Here is a 12,746-nt window from a genome sequence, read left to right as displayed (position 1 = left end):
CGCAGCCTGGTACACAGTCTGGTACACAGCCTGGTACGCAGCCTGGTACGCAGCCTGGTACACAGCCTGGTACACAGCCTGGTACGCAGCCTGGCACACAGCCTGGTACACAGCCTGGTACACAGCCTGGTACACAGCCTGGTACGCAGCCTGGTACGCAGCCTGGTACGCAGCCTGGTACACAGCCTGGTACGCAGCCTGGTACACAGCCTGGTACACAGCCTGTATAAATCCCAGAGGTTTTAGCAGAAAGGGAGTCAGTCAGACAGGAGAGGCAAACAGCAGATTGTGAAGGAATGTCTGAGTTCCCATTGTTCTCCAAGCACCAGCTTACATTCACACATTCCTCAGGCCCCCCCTGGTCCACCGGCCGGGGGGGCTGGATGGAGCTGGATGGAGCTGGATGGAGCTGGATGGAGCTGGATGGAGCTGGATGGAGCCGCCAATCAAGGGTTAAAATGTGCGCTGAGCTGCAATTAGTTTCTCGTCAACCAGTCAAATTGCAGTAATTTTGCTGCACAGATGCTAAAAGGTCTAAAACACAGTTGTTACTTCAAGCTGCGAGAAAAGAAGATCTTCATCAGCATCATCATCATCATCATCATCATCAGTGCTCTGAGAGGAAGGCCTAATGATTGAGTCTCCAGTTCAGGATCCAATTAAACCAGACATCTGAGTCCCGTACTTTAAAGTACAGACATGAAAGTGGCATCGAAGTTCCAGCAAGTATGCACACACACACACACACATTTAAAATCAGACGTTCACTTTAGACAAGAAGAACAAGTTAGACTGAGTTCAGGTGACGGAACAGGAAGTTGGCAGGTCAATGGATTTTCTTACGATTAAAGAGAGAGAGAGAGAAGAGGTCAAAGTTTTGCTGCCTTGGCTGTCGGTGTACACGCCAACCGTACAGAACTGATACTGTCATCGAGGCGTCGCCTCTGAATGTGGAAGGAAAATCCTCTCGTTTCTAGTCGACGTCTCCAGGTGAGTTCGCTTCACCGCGTCGCTGCTTCAGTCAAAATCCTCTTCGTTCTCTATGGTTGTTTTTCTTACTGGAGCAGCATTCTGTTGTCATATAGTGACACCAAGTGGTCCAAAACGGTATGCACAGGTATATTTTGATGTAGAAGTGACATGATGAGCCAAACTACTAAACAAAATGAGGCTTAAACCACAAGAACCAAACATCTTACAGGAATCTACTGAGTATTTTATCTCATACATAGAATAGAATGTGTTACAATAAACGTGGTAGTACTTATGGTTTGGATTTTTTTTAAATACTTTTTAAAGCTTAAATATGACAAATATTGTTATTTCTACTAGTTCTAATAAGTCCCTCATTTTAAAGAGCCTAGAAATAACCTTCAATAACACTGTCACGTATCTCAATGATGGAGGGTTAAGGTACTTCTTAGGTCTTTTAGTAGTAATACACTGGGAGCAGCAGTGTTTCATACACGCTATACAGTAATGACACCACGGTGAGTAACACCCGGGTTCTTTCATTCTTCAGAGTACTGTACGGCGCCGCCGACGTCTCACTCCGTCATTTTTCTCTCGCTTTGCTCTTTCATGCTTTTATTTTCATCTTCCAGCCGTCAACAGCTCCTGTGACTCTCCCCCGGGAGCCCCGGCTCCTGTTTTCTCTCACGACCTTTACTTTTCCTCCCCCGGGGGCGTGGGGGGGGGGGGGGGGGGGGGGATGGGGGGGTTGGTCCTCCGCCCCCACATCTCATGCAAACCTTTGATCAGAGCAGTTACTTTTAACAAGTGTACAGTTGTGTTCCGCTTCACAGGCGTAAACACCAGCGTCTGGTAGTATTTCAACAAAGACTTGTTCTCTACACATGTGAAGATATACAGGATCTATATTTACATCTGCGGGTTGGTGAGGGTGGGAACGGGGACCCGGGAGTCTGCAAAACAAATCTTATTCAGGATAAGACTGTGAGGGTTCATCGTGTCCCAGAGGAGGAACAAACAGACGATTCTTACAAAGACGTTCCTGTTTGTTCTCATCCACCCGTTCTCCGTCGGCTCCCTGAGGAACACATGAGCATCTCAGCCACGCAGGCTCTCCGGTGGCCACCACACCTCCTGCGCTGCTCCCTAAATGGAGCTGCAGAGCGGCTGCAGAGCGGCTGCAGAGCGGCTGCAGAGCGGCTGCAGAGCGGCTGCAGAGCGGCTGCAGAGCGGCTGCTCCCGGCGGGGGCAGGTAGCGTCTTAAAAGAAATAAGAAATAAAGCGTCTTGGACCGGCAGCCAAGCCCCCCCACCCTGGAGGGCTTCTCTCAAAGGGAAGGCCAGCTTCCAGTCACCACGTCAAACACTTCCAGCACACGGCGGCAGCATCAAAGGCTGAACGCAGTGACTAAAGGCGGCTTCTTTTCACATTCTCCTGACACTCGTGGGGATAATCAGCAGGCTTACGGTTCGATTATTGTTACAGGATGGAGATAAAACCCAGAGCGCAAGATGAGCAGCCGGTTACATCAGCTCTGTGAAGTTAAACAATTTGCTACGCACAAGAAATTATGAGATTAAATATCAATATCCTCACGAAGAGGGAGAGAAAACCAAACTCCAACAGCAGCTGCTGGGTTGTGAAGTCAGACATTGTACTGTATAACCATGTGAGGCTGCTCAGCCGGGGGGGGGGGGGGGATGAGGGAGGGGGGGGGGGGGGACGCAGCAGCCAAAGTAAACAGCAGAGAGCAGCCCGGCTGTCAAACTGAAGGACGGCGCAGCAAAGCAACAATCCCTCATTACAATAAACCACTAAAGGGCCTTTGTCTCAGATTGTCTTGGTATTGACACACTGGAGCTGGAAAGCAGCGGCTCGCGCCGCGCCGCGCTGCTACGCCGCGCTGCTGCGCTGCGCTAACGTGACTGTGCCAATCCAGACTCCGTCATTATCAACACGTCTGCTCCACGTTGGAAGTGTTGAACCAGCAACCCGCCTCTGCCTCAGCCTGCTTCCACCTCATTATGACTCGTTCCTCTCAGAAAACCATTACGATCAGTAGCTAATGTTAACTTGGCGTAAAGAGCGCTGAACAAGCTAATTCGTCTCTGACTGTGGTTCCAGAGACTCCCACCTCTAACTTCCAGAAAGAGTAGAAACCCTTCATATCGCCCACGTATGTTGGGAAATAAGGGTTTTTATTCAGTCTTGGACTAGAAAAATGAAAATGTTTGATTTTTATATGAAAAATGAAAGAAAGCGTAAAACTTGAAGGAGTCGCTCAGCTAATATGCTGCGTAACAAAGTCCCTCGTGCTGAGGGATGGGTACTGAACTCACTACTGAATTCTGTTGGTACTACTGAGTACTGATGGGGGGGGAGGAGCTGCGTTATTAAGAGAAAACACTGCGTACTTGTAGTTCAGGGTTTACATGTTGAAGAAATGTGTGAATAAACTGCGATGTTTAAATATAGTTCAATGTTGATTCCATATATTTGTTAAAGTTTATATATTGAGAAATAAATGTTTAACCAAAAAATACTGAGATTTTAATTTTACACAAATTCCCATGTATTACTTCATACACACAAAGGTATTGGTACTGTTGAGTACTGGTACCGATTCCCAGGTACTGGGTATCGGTTCAAATGTAAAAGGTACCCAGACCTAATCATGTTAACCAAGTAGGAAGTGAAGTTTCTGCTGTAAACATCCTTTTTACTTTTCAGTCACTTCTTTAATCTATTACCTTAGAAACGTCACCTTCCCCTGTGTAGGTCTTTGGGATTACTTAGAAGTACTTTACTGTCTATCCAGTATAGCAGTAATGTCTCTTCTCTACTTTACGACAGAACAGATTTGCACACAGCGACTAACAGAATGATATTATTCCCCAAAACATCAGAATATTTCTCCAGCTCAGCTCATGGAAGCAGAGCGAAGCTCAGAAAGCTCCACTTGTAACAACATGAACTCACCAGGCCTCCTCACACTGCAGGTATCACCCAACCCAAACCCAGAGCACATCAGAACCTATATAAAGATAGTCTGGGAGCAGCAGCAGAGCAGCAGCAGAGCAGTAGAGCAGGAGCAGCAGAAGAGCAGCAGCAGAGCAGAGCAGCAGAGCAGAGCAGCAGAGCAGCAGCAGAGCAGAGCAGCAGCAGAGCAGCAGCAGGAGCAGAGCAGCAGCAGCAGAGCAGAGCAGCAGATCAGCAGCAGAGCAGCAGCAGAGCAGGAGCAGCAGAGCAGGAGCAGCAGAGCAGCAGCAGCAGAGCAGCAGCAGCAGAGCAGCAGCAGAGCAGCTTCTTCACACTGAGGCCCTTCACTCCTAACAGTTCAATCCAGACCAGGAGGAACGAAGCTTTGAAGTCCAGCTCTCGACGCTCTCGACGCTCTCGACGCTCTCGACGCTCTCGACGCTCTCGACGCTCTCGACGCTCTCGACGCTCTCGCTCAAACTTTAACTTCTTGTAATTATTCCCAATTTGACTGCTGAATAATGGAACACAAGAAGTGCTTTGAACATCAAGAGGGATCAAATACAAACTGCCTCTAAACAGTTGGATTCATTTACAGCGCGAGCTCCAAGTTTACATTTCAATTAAGAAGGCAATCACACAGGATTACCGTATTATCCAGACTAGAAGGCCCATTTACACAACAATGTTTTAAAACTAAACAGGAAGTGCAAAGATGGCTGAAAACCATGTGTGGTAGAAATATTAACAACGGAGTACACAGACATTCGAACAGACAGATGACCAAGGTAAATTCTCAAGTATAAACCCACCAAGTCCCAGGAGAAGATGGACGAGGAGTCAGGACAGTCTGGAGGCAAACATCTACTGAGCATGTGCAGAGGAACTATTTACTCCTGCACATTAGCAGTGTTTCCACCATCTGCATGAAAATGGAGCCCAGCTTTTCAAAAAGTAGTTTTTTCCCCCGAATACATGACGACGGAGTCGTAGCATTTTCAAAAAGTTCCATCTAGGGAGGCATTTTCAGTGGCGTCGGCCATCGCTGTCACGTGACCAGAAGTGAGAAACGTAGGGGGATTCTTTCTCTTACCCCAAATCTGCTCCAGCTGTCATTTCTCTATTTGTGGCCATAATAAGAATTATTGTGATGATTGTCACTGACGGCACTGCTCTTTCACATTTACAGCCTATGAATCACAGTGAACATAAACTAAAGGCTTAGTTACACACTGGGTTTGCACCATCACAGATCTGTAATGCTGCCTGCCCCCCCATGGTCACTGGTGGTACTGCTCTGTTGGTCTGTATCCACAAGCTTCCAGGACATGGACAAAAATACTGAAGAAATAAACGCAGGGTATGAAACCTCAAGTATAAAGGAACTTTACCAAGATACTGGTTGGTGTTATGAGGAAAGAGTTAAGTCATGTACAGTGGAAGTAAATATCTCTCAATGAGAGACTCCTGGAGGTTAACCCAGGACACTTTAACAGATCAGTGTGATGAAAGAACGTGTGTGTGTGTGTGTGTGTGTGTGTGTGTGTGTGTGTGTGTGTGTGTGTGTGTGTGTGTGTGTGTGTGTGTGTGTGTGTGTGTGTGTGTGTGTGTGTGTGTGTGTGTGTGTGTGTGTAACTATTGTTAATAGAAAATGAACTCAAACTGGTGCATGTATGCAGTGACGGGATGTCAAAGAGTAAAATACTCCTTCCTGCCTGAATTATAAAGAAATGAATTGGGGTTTATTTTGCCTCCCACCATCAGGACTGAACAGTCTTTGTGCATTAAAAGCGTGAAAGACTAAAACAGCCTAAAGGAAAGTAAAACATCAATTCATTCTGCTGCTCGAGTCTGAAAGTGAAGCGGGAATGTGCACTAACATTTTCCATCCACACTTATATAAGAGAAATATGTGGATTTGAACACAAGCAGCTGAAAACTCTTCAAAAGAACCTTTTTACCTTCGATTTGGAAAGGAGCACATTTGAGATGTGTTTTTCAGCCACTGACTGCAGTTTGGTTCGGTCCAAACAGAGGTGGTCTCCACTGTGGGCTGTGCAGTAGGATGGCGCCCTCTAGTGTAGAGGACACCAAACAGCACTGCAGCAGACGAGTCTCTCCACATTTTCCATTGAAAAGCCCCAAAATCAAGGCCTGTTGTTTGACAATCGATCGAAAATTGAGAGGGAGAATAAAGGCGAAGTGAAGTGATGTGCTTTCTTCTAAATCTCACTCTTCTGTTCAGTCGAGGGAATCCACATGTGGCGTGTTTTGCTGGTGTCGTATCAAAGGACTGGATTACTGCAGCTTTCCTTCAGACGGGCAAGGAAGAGATTTGTCTTTGGCAAAGATAAAAAGTCACCGACTGGATGGTCTTACCGCTCGCCGCCCTTTTATTCCTGTTTCCTTGTTGGATCTTGGATTGTAAGCCATTATTTGGAACTGTAATCCGACGGATTTTGACCGTTGGACATTTTTATAGACGAAGATATGAGAAGTGGCCTACAGGTGTTCTGGTTCAGTGTCCCACAGTCATAGAAATACTTTATTAATCCTTAGAGGAAGAATTAAACATCTGGTTACAGTTGAATATTTCTCTACATGCTTCCCTGATATGGTGCAGTAAAATAACAGTTCGCTGATTTGTGTTGGAGGAACTGAGGGGAAGAGGCTGTTTCTACTCTGGGATTGATAGAAGATGCAAAAAGAAAGAGGAAACCTCTGGGAGTGTTCATATTGTAGATGTAACCTGGCAATCTCATAAAGACTGTAAATACTTGAACTCTTCACAGGAAGCAAAGTCCAAACAAGCCGATTTGTGACGCCTCAAACCATCGATATCATGAGAGTAAAACGGTTATAAAAAGAATTGATTGAAACAGAAAGACGTGATGAAGCTTCTCTGAACATGAGCCTGTGAACATCTTATTTCAATATGAGGTGCGTCACCAGAGAAACCCAGCGAGAGGAGTCCCTCTGAGACCTTTATGATCCACGCATTAAGCAATCAGACCTTTATGGACCGCCGCCAGCAATCAGTGGTGACTTCCTTCTCCGCAGGACAAGCAGAGGATAAACTTTCTTCTCTTCCTCTGACGCTGCAACTCCAGCAGGACTTCCTCACAAAGAGTAAACGCTCCTCAAAATAGCAGCTGACGGAGCGCTAGCGGCTATTCTGGGTGGAGAGACGAGCTTTATGGCTTTTATCAACCAGCAGCTGCTCCAACCAGCGACAGAGAAGGTCTGAGGTCTCCCCAGGACAGAGCATCAAACCACAGGCCGCCACTCGCCACGTCCGCCAAGCGTGTTGGCCAGACGGCGTGTTGGCCAGGCGGCGTGTTAGCTTGTTAGCCAGACAGCGTGTTGGCCAGACGGCGTGTTGGCCAGGCGGCGTGTTAGCTTGTTAGCCAGACAGCGTGTTGGCCAGACGGCGTGTTGGCCAGGCGGCGTGTTAGCTTGTTAGCCAGACGGCGTGTTGGCCAGACGGCGTGTTGGCCAGGCGGCGTGTTAGCTTGTTAGCCAGACAGCGTGTTAGCCAGACAGCGTGTTGGCCAGACGGCGTGTTGGCCAGGCGGCGTGTTAGCTTGTTAGCCAGACGGCGTGTTGGCCAGACGGCGTGTTGGCCAGACGGTGTGTTAGCTTGTTAGCCAGACGGCGTGTTAGCTTGTTAGCCAGGCGGCGTGTTGGCCAGGCGGCGTGTTGGCCAGGCGGCGTGTTAGCTTGTTAGCCAGACAGCGTGTTGGCCAGACGGCGTGTTGGCCAGGCGGCGTGTTAGCTTGTTAGCCAGACGGCGTGTTGGCTTGTTAGCCAGGCGGCGTGTTGGCCAGGCGGCGTGTTGGCCAGGCGGCGTGTTAGCTTGTTAGCCAGACGGCGTGTTGGCCAGACGGCGTGTTAGCCAGGTAGCGTGTTAGCTGGGCCCATTAGCCCTTCTTGCTGTGAGGTGAGAGGGCTAACCACTGAGTTGCTCCTCACCACGGACGGATCGCAGCGTCTCAGGGTAAATGATGGTCAAAGAGCCGAAGCCTGCCTTGCTCCAGCAGCGGGGTCGCTGCCTTGCTGCCTTGCTCCAGCAGCGGGGTCGCTGCCTTGCTCCAGCAGAGGAGCTACAGGTCAGCCGCTTAATGTTCCCCTCCACACTCGCTTCTCACAGAACTTTGTTTCTGGGTCATCAGTTGTGTGAATGAGCAGCAGGCTGCCTGTGAAATGCTCATGGGCAAGAGGAAGAACAAAATCCTGTCATGACAGTGAGTCAACTGGGACTAATTCCAGGCCCTGCAGCTCCTGCAGCTCCTGCAGCTCGAGACAGAGCAGCTCCTGCAGCTCCTACAACCAGAGACAGAGCAGCTCCTACAACCAGAGACGGAGCAGCTCCTTTAACCAGAGACAGAGCAGCTCCAAACATCCTGCCGAGGAATGAGGACACCTCGTCTCCTGGTCTCCTGATGTCCCTGCTGCTGTTTTTGTGTCTGGGAGCTGGACCGTCCAGCGTCTCCACTGTTTGACTGATTGGAGTCTAATAGAAGTCCTTTATTATCCACAGGGGAAGGGACCAGAAACCTCCTGCACAGCTGCTCTGGACCCTCCAGGACAGGTTTCTAACCAGTACAGAGGGAACATTATTTTCACCTCTAACCTCTCAGTGACTCTGAACTATCAAGCAGCAGCTGAAAATTCACATATGAAGCCAAATACGTCTCTGGTGATAGAATCATTATGCTTAACAGCGTGTTTCCAACGAGCACGGCCGGAGGAACATCAAAGTTTCCCAAATTAAATCTGAGTGTTACTCTTTATTGAACTACCGTAATTTCCAGACTATAACCACCTCCTGTTTTCCCCACACACTGTGAACTCTGCAGCTTAAACCATGACTGGGCAGTTTATGGATTTTTACAGGTTAACCAGCTTCATGCAGTCCAAACATGGGTGATGCGTTCAGGTGCATCACGTAACTCCAACTCATGCACTTGAACGCATCACCCAAACATGGGTGATGCGTTCAGGTGCATCACGTAACTCCAACCTCATGCACCTGAACGCATCACCCAAACATGGGTGATGCGTTCAGGTGCATCACGTAACTCCAACCTCTTTCTTTTTTCTCTTCTTTTTAAATTTGGTGGGTGTGGCTTATATTCAGGTGCACTCAATAGTCCAGAAATTACAATAGTTTTTGTTTTTAATTTGTACTCCTTTTATACTCTATTTATATAGTATTCGTGTTTTTTAGCAGGAGCAGAACTTTTGTCTTGTTTGGGTCAGAAACAATCAGAGACCAGAACTAAAATTGAGGGAAAAAAAGTAAATAATTGTGAAAAACAAGGTCTATTTTCTGTTCAACGCTGGATTCATCCTCATAGTTCCAGAGTGGTAATCTTGTTAGTTGAATATGCGACTGTAGTTAGCGTAGCTTAGCTGGACTTCCTGTCTCACTGACTGAAAACAGCCAAAAGGAGAAAGAAGATTAATTTTACTTTCACTCACTTCATTTAAAATATTTGGTGTCTTTGCTGGAGAACCAGCATTCATTTGGGTGGGCGGGGCTTGGTTATTGTTACCTTCATTATAACGTGTGAAATGAGCTTTTCTTGCCGACATACCATAATAAGAGCATCCCTGTTCTGGTACAAGTAGTTTGTTCCTGTTCAGTGTCACACAGTGTCCCTGTAGGACGAGGGGCTGAATACACACACTGTGTTCTTGTCGGACCTCCATAGGAGGCACCAGAACACGAGCCGGAGCTCGGAGGAGGAGGAGGAGGAGGAAGAGGAGACGTCCTGTCAGCCTGAGCTGCACTCACTTTGGAAAAACTCTGTAATTGTGAGCAGGGCGGACAAACGCCTTCTCGCACAGAAAGGCTCTTGTAACGGACTCTTGTCTGCACTGGCTCATTCAGACAAGTTCAAGATGTCCTCCGCCCCCCGCTTCCCGCCTTGTTTGGGAAACAACAAACAACGTGGTTGCCAGGCCTCAGACCGCACGGCAGCGGCAGAGTTCAGCCCAAAGACGGACCGGGTCATGCTGCTCCTCCTCATCCTCCTTTCACCAAGAGTCCTGGAGGTCCGGTCATCTCTGCCTTCCTCCAGGAGGTCAAAACCCTGCAGCTCACTAGATCTGATGGATCTTCTGATCCAACCATCTAACCCTGCTGGAGCTTCGACCAACCGACCACCAGTCACATGACTCCTTTTAAACAACGTCTCAAAAGAACTGAAGTAACTTTCAGGTTTAAATTCATCAAATCGTACAGAAATGTTCTGTGGAGGAAACACACATCCTTTGGATTCTTTGCGGGCGGCAGGACTCGATTGGCGGAGCGCTCGTCTCCCAATAGGAATATTGCCGGTTCGATTCCCATCTCCACCTGCCTGCATGCCAAAGTGTCCTTGGGCAAGACACTGAAGCCCAAACTGCTCCCAGTGGAGTGAGAGCGCCCTGCAGCGCCGCAGCCTCTAATGATGTGTGAATGTGTGAATGTGTGAATGTGATGAAGCCTGTAAAGCTGCGGCGCTGCTGTCCCGGCTGAAAGGAGCAGTAGAAGTGAAGTACATTTAGCATTTAGCAGCTTCTGTCATTAAAATAATTCATATGATCAATTAAAACAGATGTAGAACTTTCTCTTGGTTTAAAAACTGAATAAGAATAAATCAGTCTGTCACTTCTTTATTAGTTTTGGAAATTCGTTGAGACACGAGGTAAATAAGGTTTTGGGTTTGTCTCTACAAACATTGTACTATTTAAAAACTAACTAGACCCAGTTGGGTCACAATTCTCAGATAATCTAAACTCTCCCCTTTGTTTAGAAAGAATTCCACCTTTCAAACTCTACTTGTTCTGTAATCGTCAGCCGGGAAGTGAAGAGTTCTCAGAGAACATACAGACGGCCCCAGAGCAGTCGGTGGATCTGTGGGGGTCTGGTGGTTTGTCCCAGTCTTCAGGAAGGTCACGACCCTGACAGCAAACTAATACTAGGTCTGTCTCACCAATATTTTATATTCTTTCCAAATACTGATTTCCGACTGGACACAGTGAGTGTATGACGGATTCTCAGTAAATAAATGGAATTATTTCCAGGCCGTAGTCCTCTATGGGTCCCTAGTTTGTTGTGGACATGTGGTCCTGACTTACCAGTCTCTCCATCTCCTGCTCCCGAAGTCTCTCTTCTCTTTGTCGTCGGTGGTACTCCAGCAGCTCGTCCTCGTTGTCGCTGATCTCCGTGATGCTGTTCTTCCTCTCCCTCATCCCGGGGTGAGGCCGTCCTGAAGACATCTTCCTGTGGGTCCTGGGACTCGCTACCGGAGACGAGCCCGGCAGGGAGCCCAGGCTGTAAGCAGGCGACAAGGAATTCCCAAAGCTGGCCTTCCGTACGCCCGACCCCCCACCATTACCCTCCATCATCATGGAGGTCGGTGACGGACTGCGAGCTCGCATCCCTCTGCTGCACGTGGGTTCCTCCGATGAGGATCCCGTCCTGCGCCGAAGTCTGGGGCTCTCGGGAACAAGCTTAGTCAGACCTGAGGGGCTGTCTGGAGTCCTTAGCGTGGGGAGGGTCCCTGGTAAAGCTCCTGGTAGAACTGGAATGCCTCTCCGAGACATGGAGGGACTCAGAGGGGGCAGCTCCCTCATACTGCTGGCCACCGAGCCGCAGCCATTCAGCTCCATGTTCCTCCGCACCATGCGGGGGCTTTCGGGGGGCTGCAGCGATCGCGGGTGCTGCTGCAGCGGCGATCCTTGGATTATGTGGACGATGGGGTCGAGAGGGGGCTGGAAGGCTCGGCTGGGTTGGGAAAGGTGCCTGGAGGGGCTCGAGGTAAGGGAGCGATCAGCTAGACTGGCCTGCTCTCTGAAGGGGCTGGCAGGTCTTTCCTGGAGCACCGTGGCAGTCTTGGTCCTGGGACTGGAAGGAGACGGGGATGGACAGGTGGGGAACTTGGGGGTGAGCCTGGGGCTACTTGGCACATTAGTTCTACTACTGAGAGACTCGCTAGAGGAGAGAGGGGGAGTCTGTCGAGGGCTTTCAGACCCATCTTGGCCGAGTCCTCTACGACTGGGCTTGGGGCTCGGAGGAGCCTCCATTAAGACCTTCCTCTGCAGCCTGGGACTCTCCTGAACCTTCTGTCCCGCCCCACTGCTGCTGAAGTTAGGCAGGATGGTCCGTGGCTGGGGCACCGGTGGAGGCTGGGCGGTGAAGTTGTAGCTAGAGGAGCGTACAGGCACTGGTGGCAGAGAAGAACTCTGATCCTGGGGTCCACTTGGAGACGGGCTGGTAAAGCTTCCACTGCTGGCCACCGAGGGGGAGGAAAGTGGGGAGAAAGGGGGGGACGTGTTCTCGTAGCTTGACCCAACGGACATGGCCCCCGGGCTGGTGGGAGGAGACAACAGGTACCGTCCCCCTCCATTGACCATCGGTGACAATGGTGAGTGGGTGACATTTTGGCCTCCCAGAGGCTTTTTTGGATCCGAGGATGAAGGCTGGGGGTCTTCCATGACTAGAGAGTCCATAATCTCCTGGAGGTCCTTCTCAATAGAGCTGACAATAGCACTGTGCTCAGACTGGACTCTCTCTCCAGGGGCGGGGGGACACTGGGCTGTTCTGGCCGGATGATTCCCATTGACCAAACTCTCAGAGTCTAAATGGGGAGAAGACAGGAAACAAGTGTCAGGAGGTTCCAAACAACACATGAAACTGTGACCTCTGACAGAGGACAGGTGGAGTCCTGCCTCGGCTACACAACAACATTCTGCAAACAAAGTCAATTTACACATAAACAGTAGAAACACCGAAATAAATGTAG

General features: G+C 49.2%; 1 protein-coding gene across 1 annotated transcript in view; it reads right to left on the bottom strand.

The window, feature by feature from the left end:
- phldb1b (pleckstrin homology-like domain, family B, member 1b) overlaps positions 1-12,746 on the bottom strand; it is a gene marked incomplete at its 5' end in the record, with an annotated part of 92,083 nt that overhangs the window by 43,665 nt on the left and 35,672 nt on the right. The window contains 1 exon segment of the mRNA XM_080459672.1: positions 11,080-12,581. Coding sequence (XP_080315798.1) covers positions 11,080-12,581 — 1,502 coding nt within the window.

Source organism: Lipophrys pholis, assembly GCF_963383615.2.
Source record: "Lipophrys pholis genome assembly, chromosome: 3".
NCBI classification, from domain to species: Eukaryota; Metazoa; Chordata; class Actinopteri; order Blenniiformes; family Blenniidae; genus Lipophrys; species Lipophrys pholis.
The sequence above is the reverse complement of the archived record's forward strand: the minus strand, read 5'-3'. Positions and strand labels throughout refer to the sequence as shown.